This window comes from Lissotriton helveticus, chromosome 11 (assembly GCF_964261635.1).
Source record: "Lissotriton helveticus chromosome 11, aLisHel1.1, whole genome shotgun sequence".
NCBI classification, from domain to species: Eukaryota; Metazoa; Chordata; class Amphibia; order Caudata; family Salamandridae; genus Lissotriton; species Lissotriton helveticus.
The window spans coordinates 834,725,614-834,751,071 of record NC_136072.1 but is presented as its reverse complement, the minus strand read 5'-3'; the positions used below and the strand labels follow the sequence as shown (position 1 = coordinate 834,751,071).

Genomic DNA, 25,458 nt, shown 5'->3' with positions numbered 1-25,458 from the left:
TCGAGTTCGCGCTATATAAAATCTGCACACAAAAAAAACACCATGAGGGCGGGCGGCAGGAATAAAAAAACACAAGCAAGGGCGGGTGAGGAGGGGGATAAAGAAAGACACACATTACAGCACGATCTGCGGAGGAAAAGAAGCAACAGGGACGGGGGTGTGGGGCAGTTGGGATTAGACGGAGTGAGTGAACACACAAACACTTGTATGGAGTGCTCAAAGATCAATGTAACAAGCATTTACAATGCAATGGTCTCGGCATTATTAAAGGTAGAGCTATTGGCATTGCTCATGACATTTTTAAAAAAAAAACATAAATAAATAGTATTGTCATTTACAATGGCAATAGGTGAGCATTAGAGAGTACTAGAGAGTATTCGCGGATACAGAGCCACACACTCACACACACACACAGACAGAGCCGTGCACACACACACAGACAGAGCCGTGCACACACACACAGACAGAGCCACACACACACACACAGAGCCACGGGATGAGGTGGGGGTGGGGGGGGGCCGAGCAGCGATGGGGTTAAGGCATATTACATTTTTCTCTGTGATCATAGTTACTGCTTGATTTGTCATAAATGATTAAGCATTGCTAATATAGGGTCACACAACCCCAACCCTACCTGGTATGCCTGATTGGATGAAGCATTTGGTGGCACTGGTAAAATGGTCAGCCAGTAGAGAAAGTTGTGCCAAGCATAGAAGTTTATATGAAGGAAGTACAACAAACCTATCTCGCAGGAAGGAAATACTACACACAAATCTTCTATTTCAATGAGGATACCAAAGTGAATGTGAAACGACTGCCTGTAAGTGAAAATACCCAATAAACTGATGCCTTTACTCTTACAGAAAAAAAGGTGGTCTCCTTTATTGGCATGTTGGTGTGTGTCAGCCTCGGAGGTATCACCACTATGCTTCGCAGGAATTAAAGTGTTGTGCACTGCAAGTGTCAGGCTACAGACAAACCGTACCCCCACCTCCTTTCTGAAAAGTCTCTTTATTGGGCTCTTCCGGGCGCTGCAGTGTCTGTCTCCACTGAGTTGTCCTGCCGCACTCTTGTCATCGAGATTGGACACTTGGCACAACTAAAAAGAAAAAAAAACACACACACACACACAGAGCACTGGGCACGTGCATACCATGTCCTGTTCTGCCTCTTGTCGTGTGTCTGGACAAAGCGCCAGGAGCGAGCGTTTGGAGACAGGACAGAGAAGCTATTTGGAGAAAAAAAAAAACCCACAGCCGCTCAGAGAATCTGTGTAAACATCGCCAGCGGGCACCGGCTTTCCCAAAGCAGATAACAGACCAAAGCTTTCAATCAAATTTCGAAAACCAGTACTGAAAAACACTCGTCATTAGGCGTGTTGGGAACAGCGAGTCAGCACCACCTTGAATGGGAAACAAACAGCCCCGTCATCCTGTTAAAGAAAGAGAAGACACCACTTCCGACAAGGAAAGCGCTGCCGCACACACAGTATTAGGAAATGACAAGTGAAAAGTTCATTATGAAAGGTGTTAAGACTGGCGTTTCAGTTTTGGCACATAGCATAGCGCCTGTAACCGCTGTTTTATTTTTGTACCACTGAGAATACTAGGGTCCAGGTTGCATACACTGCCCATGGGATGATAGTTTACTGCGAGGCGCTATTTAACATAGTGCATATAATAAGTACGAGTGCATGACTGTTAAAAGATCAAGAGTCGATGTTTTTCGTCCACTACACTAAACTCACGCGCCGCGCGCTGGTATGCAGACTCCCCCTGCATTCCAAAAGGCGCGCGTCGCGATCCGGGCTGCATTAGCACTGTGGAGACAAGACCTAGCCGCGCGCACAACGTTATCCTATGGGGAAACGCTGCGCGCGGCCAGGTCTTGTCTCACTTCGGTGTTCTCAGACTGCTGAGACCCCGACAATAGTTCTCTGGCGAGAACGCGCTTTTCAGCGCGTTATAGCCGAGACCTAAAAAGTAGCTCCTAAAACAGGAGCAGTGGATGGACACAAGTACTTGATCCATACATTAGGGGAGGGCCAAACACCAGAAAAGCATGACGCACGCTTGACATGGACAAACGGGAACGAAGGATACGAGGGCGACGTTGGAGCATACAAATGGTAAGCTATGGGAGGGCTGTAGTCCACTGATTGTAAACGATGCGTCTCAAAGACACAGCGCTTGCACTGTCTAGCTAATTCCTAAAAACGAAAGCGACAGTGATGTATTGGAAACATTGCGGTTTTGTAGCTATAGTTAGTATTTTCTTAAGCCTTTTTCCATGTCTTGAAGTTTTTAGGGACCACTTAGTAGTTTTAAGAATCAGCCTGCATGCTGACCAGAATACCAGAGTTCTCGAATTGTCCAAATTCTTTTAAGTGAAAGTGTGAAAAAAGACAAAAACACTGTTTAGAACGAGGAGTAGTGTCTATTATGTCTTACACCACCAACAGGTTCTATTCAGATGGAATCAGCTGTAGAACCTTTGTCCACCAACAGAAGGAACATTCCAAGGGGAAGGGAGGGGGAAACGGGCAGGGATAAACCTAGGTAGATTACAACACACCTCCCTGAGCAGGGAAACAAACAATGCAAAAAGCAAAAAGGCAGGGGAAGTGTAAGAAAGGAAAGGAAGGTCCAAGATAATCACATCTCATAAAAAATTCTAGCTAATTAGCATACATGTGGCATCACAGGTATTTGGCTCCCATGACTTTTTATGTTGATTACGTCACATGCAGAGAAATCTGCGAAATGCTAAATGAATAAAGAATGATCAAAGTAACACAAAAGCCCCACTAAACTAGATATGCAAAGCAAAAATGGAAATAAATGGGTAATATCCACAAGGACCACAAACATCCTAACACACTCGGTGAAAGAGGAATACTCAAATTTTTCCAAAAGATGACGAGTCCTTAGCTTTCAAACACACAAAAGGTGATGGGAGGAATTCTTGAAAATAGTCTAATTGGCAGTCACTCTGGTTAGCATTCCAACCCATCAAGTTTTTTTAAATGAAAGCAGAAGATTGCATTTTTTCAAGAAATGATGGCAATACTTTACATTTCACTGGCGCAAACATTTTTTTTCACCTCGGTGCAATTTACTATGCTCCCAAATGTTAGTTGTCATGATGAAACAATGGATAGCCGTCAATATGTTGAGGATTGGTATGCTGTGTGCAGATGGCTCCTGTTGGACCTGGGGTTACCAGTCCACATAGGGTAGCCTGGCACAGAGTAGGTAAGACTAAACTCAGAGGCAAATTGTGTTAAGCTTGCATCATACCACGCACAGTAACTCAGCGCCCATCCACAAAAAGAATGGCTCTACACCAGTTTAGAAAAATATAGTCTGCTTTTATGAAAAATCTTTAGTGTTTCTTTGTTTCTTCAGCAGAGTTTACATTCAGCACGTTACATTTCTCTGTATTCAATTATTGACATATGCACCGTTTTACATAGCATTAATAATACTTATCTCCCCCTAAAAGAGAGGAGCTCAGAGGTAACTCCTGCCCCTTCAGCCAATAGTGTTTAAGTCCGAATGAGGTTGCACACTGCTCGTCCCATCAGCGTGTGACCCCGGAGCATGATGGTCGATGTGGTCGGTATCAGCGGGTGCGCTTCTACCCGAGTTTAGAGTCTTGAGGGTGTTCACTGGTGTGCTTGCCATCCCTGGACAAGTGTTTCGCGTTCATTAACGCTCATCAGCAGGGATTAGGCGTGTGCACGGGGTTGCTGCGTGGGCTGCCGAAAATATTCATAGGTCCAGATACCTCTTAAGGCACGCAGGTGCGTTGTCTCGAGGTCGTCACCTCCAACGGCTCAAGGGAGCCTGTATAAATAGTAAGTCCGAATGAGGTCGCACACTGCTCGTCCCATCAGCGTGTGACCCCGGAGCATGATGGTCGATGTGGTCGGTATCAGCGGGTGCGCTTCTACCCGAGTTTAGAGTCTTGAGGGTGTTCACTGGTGTGCTTGCCATCCCTGGACAAGTGTTTCGCGTTCATTAACGCTCATCAGCAGGGATTAGGCGTGTGCCTTAGCTTTCAAACACACAAAAGGTGATGGGAGGAATTCTTGAAAATAGTCTAATTGGCAGTCACTCTGGTTAGCATTCCAACCCATCAAGTTTTTTTAAATGAAAGCAGAAGATTGCATTTTTTCAAGAAATGATGGCAATACTTTACATTTCACTGGCGCAAAAACATTTTTTCACCTCGGTGCAATTTACTATGCTCCCAAATGTTAGTTGTCATGATGAAACAATGGATAGCCGTCAAAACGTTGAGGATTGGTATGCTGTGTGCAGATGGCTCCTGTTGGACCTGGGGTTACCAGTCCACATAGGGTAGCCTGGCACAGAGTAGGTAAGACTAAACTCAGAGGCAAATTGTGTTAAGCTTGCATCACACCACGCACAGTAACTCCGCGCCCATCCACAAAAAAAATGGCTCTACACCAGTTTAGAAAAATATAGTCTGCTTTTATGAAAAATCTTTAGTGTTTCTTTGTTTCTTCAGCAGAGTTTACATTCAGCACGTTACATTTCTCTGTATTCAATTATTGACATGCACCGTTTTACATAGCATTAATAATACTTATCTCCCCCTAAAAGAGAGGAGCTCAGAGGTAACTCCTGCCCCTTCAGCCAATAGTGTTTATTCCACAATCCTAGTTAAAGTAAACAGCAATATCAAATCTCCTTACAATGAGGCAAGGCTGCACATTACCCTTGAGGTCTCAATGTTATTACAAGCAGGAAGTTACAGGTTTCAATCATAGCACACTAGTACCATGGTTCAAGCAGCTGGATATCTGGGTAAAGACAGGCAGAATATTTTATCTTTCTCATTAAGCTATATAGATTGCTCTAAAACCACAGTACAATAACAGGTTTTCACAGTGACATTCTTTGTCTCTAATTGATCTGCACACAGAAGTAATTCCCCAACCAATGATTCCTTACTTCCTGAACGGCCCTGTTACCTCGGCTTTTATGAGCAGAAAATTAAGCCTCATTCAGAAGACTCTTCCCTTCAGGCTACTTTCACCAAACAGAGGAAATGCTGTATTTATAGAGTCGCACACTTATGAAGTGCTGTTCAGGGTGCAGTTTAACAGATGGGAGATATCCCAAGGTCTGATGATTATTTCTTGGCCCCCTCCCGATGATCGACAGTTATTCTATTTCGGGCTGATAGCTGGGTAAGCCAGACTCTCCCCTCCCTCTACAGTTCCGCCGGCAGTAGCGAGGCCCTCTCAGCCCCTGGGGCCCCGCTCTTCACTTTTGCGGCCTTACCGGGTTTTGGATTGGTTCATCCTGGTCTGTTCGCTCAGTCGCGTTAGCTCCACTGATCACGCTATCTATGCTCGGGAGTAATCCCGGCCCTCAGCGCTGCCCGCTCCTGACAGCTGACTGGGCCGGAGCGACGCCTCGCCTCCCTCGGCGTTCCTCACAGCTCTGCGTCCCGCCCTCACCTCACTCGTCAGAGAGGAAGGGTTTACGCGGGCCAGCCTTTCTCAATTCCCGCCCCCTTCTTCCGGGTTCACGCCCATCCGCGGTCACTTGCCTCCGCGATGCCGTCTTTCACAACCGCTGCCCGGCTGACACCAACCAGGCCCTACCCGCCGGATCTTCTCAACGGGGGCCCGTGGATAAGAGGCAGCGGTCCAGTGGCAGGAACTTCAGCCGCAACCAGGTAGGATTCTTTCTATGATCGTGTGGGTACAGAGAACCTTTATGAGAGGTGGCAGTGATGTAACCAGCCCCACACTTTCGGGAGAAGCAGTTCCGGCTGAGTCATGAAGGAGGGGGGTGGGGGGGGGGGGGAGGGGGGGGGGAAAGAACGCTGGACAATCTCCTCTACAATTAGATGTCCTCTCTGTTGAATTCCCAGGTCAGCTATATATACTCCTCACAGGAATACTAACAGGATTAGAGAGCTATTGGAGATAACGCGATGGCAGGGCTTAGTCAGTAGGTAGGGGGTAACGTCAGCCAGGTAGAGCAGCCGGCCCATAGGACGATCTAACCCCTCTAAGTGCGCCTTCCTCCCCACACTAATGCTTCGCTCCTCACCAGGCTCCACTCAAGCTCTCTGGTCACTCTAAAATGGCTGCCCTGGTTCTGGTCCTTTTATAGACTGGGCCCTGGCTACTGGAATCAGCTGGAAGGTTCTAGAGCCTTCCCAGTGTAGTTCTATGGCACAGGTCCCTGAGGTAAAAATGTGGCAGTTACAAGGCACCATTTTGTGTGTCTATATTTTTACCATGTTAAGCGAGCACCTAGGCCTCAAAAAGGTATAGGGAAGAAGGCACTCAGAACTCTAGGGACAACACCAAAAATTGTGGTGGACGCAAAAATAAAAGAAGAATTAGGAGGCAGAAAGGAGGGAAAAGAAAGAAAAATAGGAGGGACCACCCAAAGGGCTGACAGGTCTAACGGCTCCCTTCTCCTGAACCCAAGGAGCAGTCGGCGGGATCTCCTTCAGCTGGGAGAAGTTAGTTCTATTGACTTCCAGGAGCTACTGTGCGTACAGCCCATGTCTGAACAAAGTCACATAAAGAGTTCTGTTTCTAGCCTTTGTTACCAGGTGTGAGACTCAACCCGATCAATAAATGTGCGACTCACTGGTGAGGAGGTAGATTTCAGGTCGCTGAGGTGAGTGGTCTGAAACTCCAAATTGAGCCAATTAGCTTATATTTGTAGGTTGGTTCAGCAGCCAAGGTCTTGCTCATGGGAGGTGGTGCGACAGGTAATTATCAGTTACACAATAATTAAGACCGTCCAATCATAGGTATTATTTATTAAAAATAAATTGTGAACAACATCAAAATTACAGTGGACATTAGAAGAACGGTGCTAGTCTCATTCTATAGGCATCTAAGGAATATGCAAAGATGGTTGTAGGTTAGAAGCATCCTCCGTGGACCTGTTTGGGTCCAGATTCACAGCAGAGAAATGGCAATAGATGTGTGCTTACGGGGCATCAGGCTGACTCGCTGTTGGGTTAGGACTTCGAATGTGTAGCTTGCTAGGCGGCTTTACCAATCCTGAGTATGGGGTGGGAGGGGGATTCCTGATTAGAATTGTGTGTGGTTTGGGTTAACTCCCGTCGCAAACACTTGTTTCTAATCACAGCCTTAGATTAACCAAGACATGGAAGCAAGACTTCCGCAATAGCACACCCGCGTTCCACTGCGGGCGGCCATTTTGGGTTAGCGCGCTAGTGTTTCAGGAAAGACTTCACCAGCGCGCAGTGCAGCTTAAATGTTCCACCGCTCCCCACACGCGAGCATTCTACAGAGCGGCAACACGGGTAGAAGTAAGACTTAGGGACTATGCGGACAATGTAAGTCATAGACTTTCACCCAAGGTCTCAAAACGATTGGTTTTCGAGATATGAGTTTCACTCCTCGCAGAGTGTGTCTGTTTACGACGCTAAGGGCGTGGTTTTCTTTCTTTCAGAGCGCCGCGGTGATTTCCTACCGATTGTCAGCTCATGGGGCATATCACGCTTGCCACAGCAGTATGTATCGTTAATCATTCAAAAGTTGGGGTGTGCCCCATTTTGGGGTTTTTATTGAATCAATGACTAATTCTAAGACCAGTATAAGAAATTGGGTTCCTCGTTTTAACCCTGTGGGGTGTCGCTGTATGCATTGAGTTATGAGAGTGTGTGTGTGTGGAGATTGAAACAGCCCTAATTACAAGGGGCACCACGATGTTCGGTGATTTTTCACGAACAGTCAGGGGATGGCAGATTGAACCATCACTCTGTCCATAAAGTCTTGAGTTTAGGCTTTAGGCAATGGGCATATGAAATATGATGAGTGGAATTGTGGCGCAGACAATAATGAAAGCGCAGAGATAAACCACAGCTACTAATATGAACATCTGTGTTTTTCTCCTATGTTCTGCGATATTCACGGACAGCCAGGGGATGGCAGATTGAACCATCACTCTGTCCATAAAGTCTTAAGTTTATTCTTTATGTAATGGGTAAATGGATATGATGAGTGGAATTGTGGCGCAAACAATGATGCAAGCGCAGAAAAAACCACAGCTACAAATGTAAATATCTGTGTTTTTCTCTTTTTTCCTATTTTCTTTACAGAGACCGCATTCGGGTCATCATTTTTTGATATTTTTGCTTCCCTGGGGCCAGCTCATGCCCTGAAGCATAAACTAACAGTGGATTTTTACTGCTAGTTTGTAGGAAGACAGGCTGACAACACTTAGCAACTGAGCTTTGTTCCAGTAGGGACCATTAGAAGGTCCTGATGAGTAGGCAGTAGGGGACTGCCTACGAAACATGTAGACCAGGTTGTAGCGATCAGCTCAACCCCAAAACCCCCTTCTTAACGTCCCCAGCTAGGGAAGTGAATAAATTGTTTTTTTCCACTAGCCAGAGGATTTTTAACTTTTTTATTCCCACACATCGTTAGGTCCCTACACTTCACTGACACCACCCACCTTGCACCATCACATAGTCCTGTCACCACATTAGTGCTCCCGCGTAGTCGGTCAGGTCGTAGCACGCCCCGCCCCGTAGAGGGACGGGAAGACCCCAATGATGAAGCATGACACTACTGGATTTTTTTAGTGTGTGAGGGGTATTTTAAAAAGCACATTGCGCTCTCATCTTTACTACCCTAAGAGAGAGTATTTTCACTATTTTTTCACCACTAAAAAATAAATAATACAAATATATCACTACACATTGATAGAATCTCTTTGTTTATGTAAATCAGTTTGGAGGGTGATTCTGTCAACACCTCTGCACTTCCTCTATTGTTTTGGAATCACGCCCTGATGTTCCAGCCACTGCCAAAGGCGCAGAGCCTCTTGGCAGAGAGTCCACGACCCCACCCCGCCCTGTTGGTTGCAGTACCACATGGCGGTGGTGTTGTCCGTGAACACCTGCACTACACTCCCCCGGACAAAGGGGAGGAATGCCTTCAGTGCTAGACGAATCGCCCGCAGCTCCAAAAGGTTGATATGGAGCCGGGACTCCGCCGGAGATCAGAGGCCTCTCATCTCCACCTCTCCCATGTGGCCTCCCTAGCCCTGGAGTGACGCGTCCGTCACAACCACGTGCTCCGGTTGGGGAAGGGAGAGGCATCTGCCGCTGATCCAATCGCGGTCAGTGAGCCACCACTGCAGCTGTTTCGCAGTGCCCTCCGAGATCAGGACATGGTCGGACAGGTTGCCCTGATGTTGGGCCCACTGAAACTTCAGGTCCCACTGCAGAGCCCGCATCCGCCACCAGGCGTGATGCACCAGAAGGATGCAGGAGGCCATCAGCCCCAGAAGCCGCAGCGTCAACCCGACCGAGACCCGGGATAAAGGCTGAGAGAGTGGAATCCGAGCCTTAATATCCCAGACCCGCTGATCGGGGGTATAAACCCGAAACTGCGCCGAGTCGAGAACCGCTCCGATGAAGAGGAGCTTCTGAGAGGGGCACAGGTGTAACTTCGGCACATTGATGGAGAACCCCAGCTGGTGCAGGAGGTCTGCCGAAGTCTGGAGGTGGCTGACGACTGTCTGGGGCGAGCCCGCCTTCAATAACCAGTCGTCGAGGTAGGGGAAGACTGAAACCCCTAACCTGCGCAGATGAGCTGCGACCACCGCCATCATCTTCGTGAACACCCGTGGGGCGCTGGTAAGGCCGAAGGGGAGCACGGTAAACTGAAAGTGCTCGTGGCCTACCGTGAACCGCAGGTAGCGTCGGTGGGCCGGCAGGACGGGGATGTGGAAATAAGCGTCCTGCAAGTCCAACGCTACCATCCAGTCTCCTGGGTCCAGGGCAGCTAAGACCTGAGCCAGTGTCAGCATTTTGAACTTCTCCTTCCGGAGGAAGCCGTTGACGTTCCGCAGATCCAAGATAGGGCGTAGGCCCCCTTTGCCCTTCTTGGGTACCAGAAAGTAGTGGGAATAGCAACCACACCCTACTTCTGGCCCAGGAACGCGCTCGATGGCCCCCTTGGCCAAGAGGGCCGTAATTTCCTGCTGCAGAAGTCGCAAGTGATCCCCCGATACGCGGTGGTATTGCGGTGGCATGGCTGGAGGGGTCGCCTCGAAGGGGAGGGAGTAGCCCCATCGGACGATTTGCAGCACCCACCTGTCCGACGTGACAGTGCGCCAGTGGAGGAGGTGATGGCGAACCCTGCCCCCCACTGGCGTCGCATGGGCCTGAAAGCACGGACTAGGAGGGTTTTGAGGCGGATGCTGCGGAGGAAGGTGTGGACTGGCCTCACTGTTGTCCCCGACCGCCTCCACGGCGGTCTCCACGGCCGCCACCGTGTTGGATAGTACCCTGCGGTGCGTGGCTGGCAGCACGTGTGGGGGCGCTCGTTCCTTGGCCACGAAAGGAGCGAAAGGCACCCGTTTGCTGGCGCGGGGCCGAGAGGCCCAAGGACCTGGCCGTTGCCCTGGAGTCCTTCAAGCGCATGGTCTGCCTTGTCGCCAAAAAGGCGACGGCCATCAAACGGCTTGTCCATGAGGGTATTCTGGACATCGGCCGAAAAGTTGGCGGACCTCAACCAGGTGTGGCGACGAATCGCCACTGTAGTTGCCATCGCTCTGCCAAGTGAGTCGGTGGTATCCAGCCCACACCGGATAGAATAACGTGCTGCATCCCGGCCTTCCACAAGGGCCTGGCCGAGTTTAGCCTGTACCTCCAACGGGCATTCTGGCAGCACTTCCGCATCCCACAGAGCGTGGGTGTAGCGGCCCAAGAGGCATGCGGTGTTGGAAGACCGCAGTCCCAGACTCAGGGAGGAGAATACCTTTTTGCTGTATTGGTCATACCTCTTGTATTCCCTGTCCGGCGGAGCGGACGGGAATGCGGCCTGGGAATTTGAGGCCTGGATGACCAGACTCTCGGGGGTCGGGTGGGTGGACAGGAAACATGGGTCGCCCGGGGCCGGGCGGTGGTATCTGGCCACGTTCCTATCTACAGGCGAACCTGTAGCGGGCCTGGACCAAGTGCCCAAAAGAACGTCCGTCCAGGCCTCATTAAACGGCAGCAGAGGCTCAGCCGAGCATGACTGCGGTTTAAGGACCTCAATGAGGAGGTTAGTCCTCAATGAGGAGGTTAGTCCTCACGGCCGCGACGGGGAGCTCAAGGCCCAAGGCCTTGGCTGTCCGCGTCAACACCACACTGTAGGTTACCCCCTCCTCCGTAGCCACGGTAGGAGGTGAGACAAAACCATTGTCTGGCGAGGTGCCAATACCACTGGCCTCCCCAAGTTCGCCTGTCCAGTCCTCCTGGGACTGACACTCATGTGCCAGAGGGTCTTCAGACCCCTCCCAATACTCCTCACCACCCATCTCCTGATGATCAGGGTTGTCAAATGATGGGGCCGGCTCATAGAAACTAAACTCCCCAAGCGGAGTCGAAAGCGGCGCCCAGCGGCGCCGCTCCGGAGCCGGATCGAGGGAGGCATCGGGGACGGCGCCGGAGGCGACACCTGAGGAGCCGGTGCCGGTGAAGTCGTCAGGTCGACCGGCGACGACCCGGATCCAGAAGCGGATCCAGTGGGGCCCTGCGGCGCCGGGGCTGAAGCACCTGACGGCGTCTGGGCCGAAGCCCCCAACCGCTAGGGCCCCCAGACGGGTCCGCTGGGCCCGAAGGTGCCGCGGAGCCCGTCGGAGGAGTGAGAGGCCTCATGGCCATGAGGAAACGTTCGATCTCCTCCGGCGTCGCGTGTGGCCCAGGGACCAGAGGGTATGAGGTGGACGCGACGCCCACGACTCAGACGGAGCCGCGTGGGCGGTGTCACCCGAACCCCCGGCCGCGTCGGGGGGAGTCGGAAGAGCGATGACATCTCTTCGACTTCTTGTGCTTACCTGACGACTTCGAACCTGAGGAGTGATGTCGACTCCCGGAGCTATGATGGCTCCGACCCCGCGACCTGTCCCTCGACCTCTGTTCGGACCGGGACCTCTCTCGGCGCGGGACCGACTGCCGGAGTTCGAGCCACTTGCAGGACCAATCCCGCCTAGCTTTCGAAGTTAGGGCCCGGCAGTCGGAGCAGGTCTTGTCGTCATGATCGACGCTGAGACAGTGGAGACACCGACGGTGAGGGTCCGTGACCGACCTCAGCCGGTCGCAATCCTCACAGGGCTTAAAACCTGGCATCCTACCGGCAGCGATTGGAGTCGAAGACTCGAAAGAAGGATCAAAAAGATCTCAAAGTTTAGTAAAAAAATGACTAAGGTACCACTTTTTTCGGATCTGCGCTGCTGGCGCGGAAAAAAGAAGAACTGACGTCTGCACGCGGAGGCGGCGTCTAAGTACTCCGACGATGTCATCACGACGCCGACGACGGACACGGAGCCGCAGACGACGCCTACCGACGCGCAAGGGTACTGCTACGCAAAAGTTTCCGGATCCAGTCTGACGCCTGGGGATATTCTAAGGTAAGGAATCTAATACTAACCTGTTTCTTTCAGATACCACCAACACCAGGTCAGAAAAAAGACTAGGAGGAAGGCAAAAAGTTTAGGGATGACCCTGCAAAAAGGGCCAAGTCCAACAGAGGGGATAAAGGCAAGCATGGTTGAGAGTAGAATAAGATGATTGAGAGGAAAGTGAGGCCCACGGCGTATGTGGGATCCATGGTGCATGATGGGTGAGTGATAGGTGAGCAGATTAAAGGAAAGCAAGCCATAAGATGGAGTGGTGACTAGATCATGCAACAGCTGAGAGAAGAAACCATGGCAAACGGTGGATGAGAGAAGGGGGTGAGGCCTGAGACATGTTAGGAGGCGAGTTAGACACAACAGATGAAAGAGGAGCATGTGGTAGAAGACAGATGGGAAAGAGGAGTAAAGCACAACACAGAAAGAGGAGGGACCTGAGGCAGACAGTGGTGAAAAGAAGTGCTGAGGCAAAAGGTGGGTGCCTGAGTAGCGTAGTCCACATAATGGTGCAGAGACGGGAAGGAAGCTCCAGCTAGAGGACAAAGGGAACATGAGAGTTTTGTGATTAAGCTTCAAGAAAAAGTGTAGAGGCTTACACTATATATGAAGATACATCAAGTGCATACCACATTCGGCATGAAGACCTATGCATCTGACGTGCCTACACTCTGAAGACCTCGGAGAATCCATATCTGGGATCACCTGCCAGCTAAGGCTTCTTGCGGGACTGAAGCCAAACAAAAACACAAACTTACAACATTCGACAGATTCAACATTCGATCCTGGTCAGTTAAAATGTCAAACACACGAAAATATCCCTATGATTTGGTCCATCAAAAAGTATATGGTTTGCTGTTTCCATACTACTCAGGGTTTTTTTTCTCCAAAGAAACAGAGGGCTTCTTACTACTATTCTCAGGACAGTATTTTTATGTTTGTTAGCTTATAAGAATTCTGGCACACCATCACAAGTTCTATATAAAAAAAAGTTGTTATCCACTATGATGAATTCTTTACTGATAATACATTTATGTCCAGCTGATACATATTCCGCTCAGTCGTGTTGGCCAATGGGTTTTCGCAAGGTGCTGGGTGCTGAATAGTAGTCACAATGAAAATGTTGTGTAGTTGCTTTTACACAGAAAGTGATAACATTGTTTCATTGGTCACCACTGAGTGTCCAGTAAGTTAGGTTTTGGTACAGCTATTATGTTCTAAGTAAACTGTCTGTTGCCTTGTGGTTAGGCCCGCACTCTCTAAATACCAAAAAGAAATCAATTAAGAGGGCTAGCCTTACAAATTGCCCACAAAAATGTGGTTGGAGGCTTCAGTTATGTGGAGTGAGTGGAACACCAGGACCATTGTGTGCACTTGTGTTTATCGAGTATCTCAATACAAAGAAGGCACAGGAGAGTGAAAACAAGCTCCCTACTGTCCAACTTACTTTTTAGGTTTCGCCCTGGCCGTTGCAACTGCGTAGCAGTTGCTCCGCCCAGGGAGAAATCTAATGTAATCTCAATAGTGGGGACTTGAAACCGCCCCTTCTTCCATTGGCTAGCTCCATAAATGGAGGCTAGCCATTGGAAGACACGGTTGTCCATCACTCTTTCCCGGTCAGAACGCGAATCGTGGGCGTTTCTGACTCTTTTTTTAAGTCCCGCCCCTTGTTGCCGTGTGTCCCGGGCCGCGCTGTGATTGGCTGCCAGCCCGGGACACCCCCGTGACGTCATTCCCCGGCCGCGCCGTGATTGGCTGCCGGCCCGGGACTTGACTTGTTTTTCCTTCTGTTTGCTGAACCCCCAGGTGAGGTAGTTCTGCTCCCCGCTGCCTGCTTAACAATACTCCCCGTCAGTACTGCGACCCATTTTCCTTGGGAAACAGAAACCCGTCCAGCTTATCTCTGACACGCCGAGATGAGCAGTTGCACCACGTAAAAATGCTGAAAACCACATTCTCAGCTTTTTTCCAGGTGCAGAATATTAACAGTGACCCCCGAGCCCTTTCCGAGGCATTTTATTCATTAGCTGCAGAGAAGGGTGAAAAGTTAACCTGCTTCCCCTCCTGCCTCATTTCACAGAAATGCCTCCTCGCTTAGCATTTTTTAATACATTTGGCCGTCCTGAATAATGGGGGGACGGCGCCCCATCAGTGGCTGCCCCATCCATAGCCATCTCCGGGAACAGCAGAAACAGGAGTCAAATGGAGCGTGTGTGCTGCAGCTGTGAGGCGAAACCTGGCCATTTTACAAGGCAGAGCACATATTAAGGAAACTGTGCCAAGGTGGGAGCACACGTGTCTTTGTAAAAGTTGCAGACTTCTAAAGTGCAGACAAATTACATATTTTTTTGTTTTGTTTTTTACTGTTATTGATTAAGAAAATCTGAGCATTTGTTTGTCTAGTAATTTTACGCCATCTTAATCTCCCTTTCCTAGAAACAGTTTTGTGTTTTTGATACCAGAGTTTAAAAAAAAATCTATTTCACTTTGTAGTGCTAACACAGCATGTTGACTGCATCAGTGTGCATTGCATTTATGAAGTGCGCAACAACAAACTGGTATTTGACAGAGAGTTGTTTCCAGCCAACTGACGTGTACTCGGTTTACCGACATCGTAAAAATGGCCACCAGGTCCTCCGAATTTTAATTTGTGCCCTGCAGGTTGCACCCGGGTCGTGGCAGTAGACGCTCAACCCACTGAGCCATTTAGTTAATGCTCAAAGGTAAAGAAAAAAATGCCAGAAAGCAAAGAAGCCACGGCTTTGTCCCAATGATGTTAGGACATATAAAATGCTCCCATGAAAAAACGACAAAACAAAAGGAAATAACACGTTATATAGGTATTTTGGATTGAGAGCGGACATTTTCCCCCCCCTAGTTGACCGACTCTTTGCATTTAATAAACAATTCTTCAAAAATGTTGACAAATAGTTTTTCAATGTTCTTTTTCACAGAGTTTATTTCAATGCAGGTCCGTTTTAAAACCTCTAGAGTGGAGTTATTTAAAAGTGTGGCGCTCTACCAAATGCCAAAAAGTATTGCATGAACAAAGCAAGGAATGGGGGAAAATACGTGTCCATTTCCCACTCCACACAATAAATTGGAGGGAAGGGGCGACATCAGTTTGGCCTCCGCCTTATTTTAAAAAAACTGTTTGTAAAGTAGTAACCACAGCCTGCTCCTCGCCAGAGTTACTCAATCAAATTCCTAACGCCTTCCCGAATTTTTAAATCAAAGTTTTTGAAAGTATAAAACACAGTTTTCTTCAATGTTGGCTGGGTAGAAAAAAAAATTGCTTCTGAGGAGAACGCACTTTATTTTCTTATTTAGTCTTTCCGTATTTTATTTTTTTTAAAAGCGAATAACCGCAGGAGTGCATTGTGCGTCAATTGCGATTTATTGTTCTTCACCCGGAGTTTTTTTTTAATGGAGAAACGTATGTAAGGTTGTATATAAGAACAACGTTTTGCGCCCTAACGTAAATGAAGTTACCGCTTCATTCATGTTAACCACCGTCAAGACGTGTTTGCTTTTATTCCGTTTTCCCACACGTTTTGACTCGCGAGGCGTAGTTCCCGACATGCTTTAAAGACGGATGTCCGCACCGGCGCCAGTGTGATATCACTGGATGCGGCCACCCTTCCGTGCCTGCGCCTATTTTTTTAAGACCCTGCCCGGTGGATGGAGCTCCTCGATGCAGTGAGTATGGTTACCCCGAGATTGGTGGGTGAAGCGCTGCTGCTATGGGACTTTGCTTTCCGTTACCGCATGTCGAGGCACTCACGTGTATTAGTTTGATGCCAGAACCATTGCGGGTATTTTGAACTATAGTCCGCTGCCCCCGCCACGCAAGCCCATTGCTATTAATGCCTACGTAGCTGATGCTGTTCTATTGGTCAAGAGCTGCGAGCGCCGTGAAACTTAGCCTGCGGTCAGCGCCCCTCGCCCCCCCCTTTTTGTAATCCTATCGCTGCATATAAAGTCTGTGCTGACGCTGGCTAACCGGTGATTTGTTCCCAGTGCTATGTGTGTCAGCCCGCAGCTCCATGCCTTGCATTTTGCATGATCGTATTGGCAGAGGCCCCTCTAATACCGCTCTCTTTGGCCCATGGATGGCAATTATATTGTCAGAACAGCGTCTTGATGCAGTCTATTGCTGACAGCTAGAGCAGGGCTCGAGGCCTCCCACTTCATGGCCTCTGGCAATGCCTCTGACCCCGGCACGCAGTGTTCCCACGGCATGCTGTACCCCTGGATGCGGAATACTAAGGCCCAGCAGCCAGTGCGAAGCAGATGCGGAGCTCCGTGCACAGGTGAGCACTGCCCGGCCGCCACTAACTGTCACACAGCCGCCTCTCTGTTACGCGAGCACCAATCACTTCACCGCCCCCGCAGCACTCACCTCAAAGCCACTCAATCACCACTCACCTCACTGACACACAGCCACCATTCACCTATCTGACATACAGCCACCATTCACCTCACTACCCCGACGCAAGATTCACCTCACAGCCTCGCAACCATCAATCATCTCACTGACACACAGCCACCATTCACCTTACTACCCCCGCTGCATTCAAATCACAGCCACTCAATCCCCAATCATCACACTGACACAGTCACTATTCTCCTCACTGCCATGTAGCCACCGGTTAAAGATGTGGCTTAACGGCTAGAGCGGCCGACTTTGAAGCTGGGAAATATGGTTCGAGTCTGGCAGAGTCTCAAGCATCCTGTGACTCTGGGCAAATCACTTAACACATAATCTCCCCTCGCGTAAAAAAATGTAATGTGTACGTCTGTAATGCAACTGGTGCCCCTGTAAAGGGCTCTGATATCGAGTTCGCGCAATATAAAACTGCAACATCAAAAACACTGTCCCACAGCTATCAGCTCACTCATTCGGAGCCACCACTCGCATCCCTGCCATGCAGCCCTCACTCACCTCACCGCCCCAGAGTCCTTACTCATCTTACCACCACAGAGGCTTCACTCACCACATCTGCACACACACATCGCTCATCTCACTGGCTCGCCGACACCACTCACTCAACTTTATATTGCAGTCACCACGCACCTCACTTACACACAGCCACCCTCGCCTCACTGCCATGCAATCAAAACTCACATCGCTGCCACACAGCTAATACTCACCACAAGCCATCACTCACCTCACTCCCACGCAGCTTTCTTATGTGGTACAAGAGAGACGCTCAGATCACAGGTCCGTGATTATTAGATTTGAGAATTTCCTATTGACAACTGTACATTTTAAAATATTAAAAACTGGAGTTACAAGTTAAACACAAAAAAATGCTCCAATGCAACTAATTAAACAGTAAGACACCTCACAAAAATGAATCAAGTTGATTGTAATATTCTACTGTTAAAGCCTGACTGATCTGAGAAGCTCATAACTTGAGGCAGGAGAAGGAGCAATGGAAATGCAGACAAGGCCTGTGTTCCTCTGCAGGCAAAATGCATCTTCTCCGCAGAATCTCCAGTGCAGAGATTGCCTACTGCCATATTGCCTATGGCGCGGGGATATTAACTAATTTGCACAGAATCACTGGGAAGTGAGCAAACGTCGTAACTAGATTCAAAACTATTGTAAACATATATAGGCTAATTTCTTAGACTTATCTATACCACAATCTATTTTGCGCCCTGAATTAGGTCCTAAAAGCAGCGTGTTGTGTTTTGTGTGCGTGGCTCTGTGTGCGTGGCTCTGTGTGCGTGGCTCTGTGTGCGTGGCTCTGTGTGCATGGCTCTGTGTGCGTGGCTCTGTGTGTGTGGCTCTGTGTGTGTGTGTGTGTGTGTTTGGCTCTGTGTGTGTGTGGGGGGGGGGGGTGCAAATGCAATAGGTCTCGCATTTGCAAGAGATTAAGCTATTGGCATTGTAAATGACAATGCCATTTATTTGTCTGTTTTCAAAACAAACACATAAATAATGTTGTCATTTACAATTCCAATAGCTCTAACTTTTGCAAAGGCGAGACCGTTGCATTGTAAATGCTTGTTCATGTATGAGAGAGGCCAAACGGAAACGCCCACTATACAGAAATTCTGAGTAGATCACAGGACTTCCATAGTTTTCATGACCGATACTCCAAACTGACATTTTGGATTCAGTCGCTTCTGAAGTAGTCACCCTTCATTCTCTCCGGTGTATTGTTTCTGAGCATCACACAAGCCTGGTATTTCTATACTCCTGCGAACTAGGCGAAGGTCACCCTTTCACAAGAATAAGTAGTGTTCAATGGAGACAGAACGAAAACCTTGTTTTGAAAGATGTCATGTTCTTCACAATGTCTTGCTAGATCATCGGAGCTAAGGAAATTGTCCACCGACCAACAAAATTCCTAGGATGTGTAAATGTGGTTGTGTTTCGTTTCTAAGGCCGAAAGTCTGATATATGCAACCTAATTTCACAAACTCTAAACTGACATTTCAGCTTCAGTTGCTTCTGAATTTCCCGGCTTCACTAGTCTGTATTCTAGCAAACTGGGTCCACTAAAAAAAGATTTACAGTTGATATCCACATACACGGGGGGATTCGGGTTACTCAGTATATGAGTATCCTTTCTCCGGTGACATGCTTCTGCGTGATAGAGCTAGAAGGAAATAGCAGCAGGTTTTACAACTGCAAGAAATAAAGAGAATGAAAAAATACCAATATTTCCTACAATCTCGTAAAGTTGTGACTTTCATTAATAAATGCATGAAGCTGTTAAACTAGGTTTAACGATGTACTAACATCACCCAGCACAAGCTTCAAATTCACTTGCTGGAGGTGAAAAAGAGCAAAGATGAATAATGAAAGTAGAATATGCATTTTTAATAGTAAACCTCGTTTTTCTACTCATAAAAGAGTTAAAACAAATAATTATCCTAAATCTATTTTAGACATCTTGAAATTTAAGTCGATCCCAAATAGTTCTCAGCTTTCCTCCATCCCTCCGACACAAAATTTGCCCAATGGGGAGGTATGCTGCCTTTGGTAGTTTCCATGTAGTTCTAACTGCACCCAGTGTGTGGCACTTGATATTTGCTATTTTAGTATCTTATCACTCAGGTCTGTACCACTGAGTCAGTTGCAGAGGATGCCCTTTTTATTAGTTCGAGCATTCAAGACCTCTTGTATATACTTGAGTATATACTTATATGTGTATGACTTTGTGGGCTCTGGAGATTAGCCCTAGGACTTGTCTGCTTCTGCGTAGGGACTTTTTTTTCTGTTCAACTACCTCAATTTAACTGTCTTGGTAGAAACCGACCAGCAGAGTTCAGTAAAATACCAGAATTGCTCTCTGCTTAGGGTCTTTATTTTTTTATTTTTTCTGGCAACTGCCTCTATTTAACTTTCTTGATAGAAAACGACCAGCAGAGGTCATTAAAATACCAGAATCACTTTAGCGTTCTCTAGATTCCAGTCCATAGAAATTGTCTTCCACGAGCACCCGTAGACAATGATATTTTTTTCAAATCTTGTATTTTCAGCGATATGACCACCGAAGGCCCTTATTTTATATTAAACTGAGCTTTGGACAATACAATTTCCCACTGAAAGGCAATATTTCTCTCCATGTGTTCCTATACCTGGCGTGTCACACAGTTTGGTGCTTACTTTCCCTCCATGTTCAAGAACAGTAGATGTTTCAGTACCCAGGCTAATGTGCTGCATAGCTAAATAAATATAAGATCCCAAAGGTGAGACCGATTGCATTGCAAAGGCATGTTCTCATGTGCCCTCTTCCAAATCACCGCCGATTTTTCATTCTTTTTACAGATCTGATGTGGTTGCTTCTCCAAACCTGGCTGAGCCGGACACAAACATTCCAGGGTGTTATTGCCTCTATTCCCAGGAGAGGACTTTGCCAGCTCCCCGGTGCCAGGATGAGACTCGTCCAGTTCCTCAGCCCTGGCTCCGACGGGCCCAGGATTGGCGTGGAAGAGGCGGATGGAGGGAACATTGTGGACTTGAACGCCTTCGATCCATCTCTGCCTCGGCACATGAGGGCCTTTCTTGAAGGAGGGGACACCGCTTTGGATGCGGCCAAAAGGTATTTGTGTGCATCCCTCTCTAGCAAATGGATTGTCGGAGCCTCGGGCAAAATTTGTAAACTTGATTCTTGAGATGTATGACTTGTTTGAAACAGACTTAGTATCCCATGTGACTTGTATGAAGACAGTCAAAGTAAAGGGCAGATTGCTTCTACAGGAGTGGCATCACTTTGACCTAATGCTAATCTCCAGATGTGCGCCTCCACCCTGGGCAGTTTGCATTTTGCAGAATAAAATCATATTAGTGCATCTTAAATAAGAGAAGCATTTGCTAAAGCAAAGGCGCTGCGCTCTCTCAAGTGCCAGCTGTGGGACGAGTGTCTGCCATGGGATAAGGTGTAGAATGCGGCTCTTTGTGTTTTTTGATCGGAATATAAAGTCTACCACACCTCACGAATAACCTTTAATTCGCAGCATCCCAACCCCCTCCCTAGTGCCCGCATGCAAGTCCTGGTGCTCTGGGTTGGGCAGGTGCTGGGGGTAAAGAGAACTGCCAGTAGCACATTTGTAAATGCTCCAGGCCAGTAGCACTGGTCAGTCATTTAGGGGCAGGTGGTTCACTTGACAGGGCCATAGGCAGTATTTTTGGGGAGGGGAGAGGGCCGGAGGAGGGGGAGGGGCGAAGCTTGTGCACCTGCTAGTTTTTCTATCAAATAAATAGTATTGTTGTGAGAATAGACCCCTCCTTTGATTTTTGAAACAGTTGTATGGTAACAGAGAAGAACTAGGCTTACACCTCCCACAGCAGAAGTTTCCAACAGAGTGCCTCAGACCGGCATTGCTCTAACTCTGGAAGTAATCGAATCCCCAAGAGACATGTAACAAACTCAGACACCAAACAGTAGCTCTGTACATATATCGTGACTTCAGACATCCAGGCCATCTTACATGCATTTGCTTTTCTAGCACAAACTGTACATGTTCCGTCCTAAGATATCATAGGTTCCCCTCAGTGGGTGCCAGAATTAAAAGTTCAGCCTTCAGGCAGCTGACAGCAAAACTATTATTCAGGATCCACAGATATAACAGTTTGGGGAATTTGACAGCAGGGCTGCCCCTCTGTTTACAATCTTCCTGCTGCACTCCTGATCAAATATACATCTGCCCCAAGTTGCCCAGGAATACCCCGAGCCAGCAAGAAACTGGGAAGTTCTCACTTGAAACAACTTCTGGTTCTACGCAATGTAATTTTAAGATGCCTAGGTGCCACCAGCACAGGACACAACATTGGCGCTTTAAAACAACCGTTGTGTCTTTTTTGCTATGGGATAGGGTGGGGAAAGGAGACTGACTATGGTGACAAAAACACCTGCACTAGCCCTTCTTGCAACTCACCCGCTGAGTTGCTTATCCTCTCGCCACCTCATCCAGTTCTCCTGGGGACTGCATCAGGGGTGTTTCTGTATTCGTAGCTACTCTGTTTATTGCTTTCTCTTTTTTAATCTGTATTAGTTTCTCTTCTGCTGCAATTCTGCTTCAATTGTAATATTTTATTTTGAGCGATTTCTATTTCTCATATTTCTTTTTATACATAGTTTTTCTATCTCGCCGCTGTCGCGCTCGATCTCTTACACTCTATCTCTTTCCCTTTGGTGTCTCTTTCAGTTTGTCCTATATTGACTCTGAGTTACCTCCCTGTTGTATGACCACTAGGCCAGTAGCAACTGACACATCTTAAAATGGTTTGCTAACTATGTCAGACAGATTCAGGGTTTTGCCACTCCCTTACCCCAATTTGAATCGTCTTTACATTTGTATTGGTTTTGTCCAAAATTACTGACCAATGTGCTTAAAAGTGTGAACCTTTCACCTCAAAAAATACACCAGACTCAAGAGATGCCCTTGGAGCCGTAGTGCTTGCAACTCTAAATATTGTTTCTTTTTTCTAAAACTTGATGACAGTTTCTTTCATTTGATCAAGAATCCCATCTCCCTCCTGTCTGATGTGCGAGAATTAGGTTGTCCTGTGACTGAGGCCCTATCACAGAAGGCTCTCCCTCGCCATTGGTTGTAAAGGCCTGGGGCTGGGTATATTGAAGTTATCAATATCTGGGGCCTTCCATGGTCCTACCTCCTAGGTATGGGTGCCTCCTCTCATCTATTTACTTCTCAGAACCGGTCATGCTCCCAGGATATTGTTTCTTGGGGCTGGGAATCCCGCCACCCCCTTCAAGTTATTTTAATAGTCCCTGCAATAAGTAACCCTTTGATCTCCTTCATATTTGTGCCTGGCACTTGCATCCTCTTTCTGTGGTGTTATCATCGGGGGTTGAGAGATAAAATGGTATCCTGACTGTGAACCCATTTAACAAAATGGTAGAGCCATGATGGAACTCCAGTAAGAGTGTGGGCTACCCTAAGGATAGGAGATAGCTGGGCCCCAGTGTTTTTGGAGAGGGCATTCAGGAAGTGACTTTTTACACCATAAACGTGAGAATTTGTTTTGAAGTGTAAACACTAAACATATGAACGAACATTCAGTGTCCTCTGTTGCAGACATTCCTTCCTGCAACTTTGTATCTTTTGGCACACGTTTTACCTACTGGTCTCGGACAAGGAGGCCTTCAAAATAACAGTTTTCAAGACCTACAAACAGCCTAGTTGTCCAGCAAATCACTTTGTTAAACTCCCAAGTATTGGACGCTCAGGTGAGATCTTTTCGCCGATTGCTTACGTTGTCACTAGTAACTGCAGGGTATCCATGTGGGTGCTGTTAATTATTAGATATCCCAGTACCTTAATAACTGTTGCAACTGTACTGGATTATCAAGTTACTTTCTTTGTACACATCAGTCTTTAAGGGTAATGAGTCAAAACATCCTCCAGCAGCGCTTAGAGTATGGAACTCTGATACTGTATGACACAAGTAATTATAGTCAATAAACTAACGTTCAATCAAGGATGTATCAATGGAAATGAGTAGGTCTTTGGCAATTAAAATAAAGATCAAAGCCCCAAAAATCACAATGCTCTCACAACTCTGGAGCCAAGGTGCCAGTCCCATGCATAAATATGGCGCTTACGCAATACAGTACTGAAAAACTAATAACGCAGGTCTGTAAAGGCAATGTTATCTAAGAGGAGACGTTTGGGTGTCATCGGCACAGACTTATGATCTCCCAGGTTTACTGTAAACTCTGTTTCGTACAGCAAGCCACGGGGGCAGAGGTGCCATAGAGAATGCTAGTGTGCCAAGTGGCTGCTTTTAACCCTAGTTTCTCAGCTGCTTTGGATTCAAGGCTGACAACTCTGTGAGCTTGAAAAAGTGACTGAAAATCTGTTACATTGTTTCCATGTCCACATAATAAAACACAAAATTAAAAAAACAGACGAAAAATGAACATGGGCTCCATGTATGGCCCAACATGCAAGTTTAGGGTGGTAAATAAAGCATTTCACAACATGTTGGTGTAAAGTTAACAGTGCTACCAGGGCTCTGACAGTTGTTATCTACAATTTGGTACAGCTTAAGGGGTGACTAGGTGAAGATCACACAGACTCATGGTCAAAGTTGAACATGGGTGGGTTTATGACTGGAGTTTATTATGTAAACTAAAATACCAGTTCATGGTCTTAGTTTGGCAGAGGCATTCATAAGACTGCAGCTACTCCATGAACCCACAGGGTCACTAGCTGAGATTCAGAATCCCAAATACAGGGTTAGAATCCAACTGTGAATGAAAATATTATCTTCAGACCTGGACGGGCTAGTGAGCGAAATCCAATAGTCCTGGAATCAGGGTGACTAGCTACAACCAACAGGACACTACCATAAGACCTATGGTGAAGAAGAAGCATCTGGGTTTCTCTGGAATTAGAAACAGGTAGCAACAGGTTCCCAAATATTCAAGGATGGTATTGGGCTTGTTGAGAATGATGTTGGCTTGCCACATTCAACGTGCTGGGATGTTCTTAGCAGTTCCACCAACCCTCTCATTACTCAGATGCTTCTCAGGTTTGGCCAACTGGATGGAAGCAATTTGTGGCTCCTGGACTACTCACTTGCTAAAAACCACCCATGCACACTCTTCCGTCAATTGGGCCTCGCTCTTTGTTCTCCTTTTGGGCTCATGCTCAACTCCTCACACTTGTTGCAGCATCCTCTGCTTCATGACAAGTTCCAGCTGCAGGGCTTCACTAGAGTCAAGGTAGTTTCCTAGCCTTCACTGAACATGCAGGGTCTTGTGTGTAGCAAACATCTCTCTAAGTCAGTGCACAGAATCTCCCCTTCAAACACCAAGATGGAGCACAATTGTAGATGAAAGGAGCCAGTATGTATCTGTCTTTATAGCCACTGGGAAGACCACACGCTCAACCAAAGTGCACACGTTAGTCAAGTCTCTAACACTCTCTTAATGAAAAGGTGACATTTACAACCTATCAACACCTAGCATAATAAAAAGTGGTAAAGAGTGACTCATGAGCTGTAACATGCAGAAGCTGGCTGGCAAGGAAGATGATGAATATTCCACCTGACATCTCTGGTCTTGTGGTGACCCTGGGGACTGCCTCGTGATGCCATTTTTTGTGTTTGTATTCTGTTGGCTCCCGAAGGGTCTCCTAGTCACACAACATTAGAATGCCACTGCAAACACAGCAGCACCCTGGAGGAAGTAGAATCCCAGTTATGATTGATTGCATGGATTATCCAAGGCTGGTAGATGACCTCCACCTAAGATGTAATGGTAAAAAAGGCCTGTGCCCCTGAGCTACAACCAGCTTCCGAATTCCCATAGTTTGTTATGAAAGGGTAACAGTAACCCCTCTCTGTGACTGGGTGTAAACTTGGGGCACATCCTGAGGCCGTCAGAATTTAGTTCAAAGTGTACTGGATCGTCACATCCACTGGCGGAAAACCACATATCAAGTCCACAGTCTAACTTGCAGTTTGGCACCACTTTCATGCTAAGATGTTCAGCTCTCCACATAATACTTGTTTTGGGCATACGGA

At 47.5% G+C, this 25,458-nt stretch overlaps 1 protein-coding gene across 3 annotated transcripts in view; it reads left to right on the top strand.

Annotated features, from left to right (window-relative positions):
* Nucleotides 1-25,458, top strand: part of LOC144792141 (oxaloacetate tautomerase fahd2, mitochondrial-like) — a 104,955-nt gene that overhangs the window by 5,991 nt on the left and 73,506 nt on the right. For all 3 annotated transcript variants that reach the window (XM_078667019.1, XM_078667020.1, XM_078667018.1), the window contains exon 2: nucleotides 20,233-20,506. In XM_078667019.1, coding sequence (XP_078523145.1) covers nucleotides 20,238-20,506 — 269 coding nt within the window. In that variant the 5' untranslated portion in view covers nucleotides 20,233-20,237. The remainder of the gene's footprint in view (nucleotides 1-20,232; nucleotides 20,507-25,458) is intronic.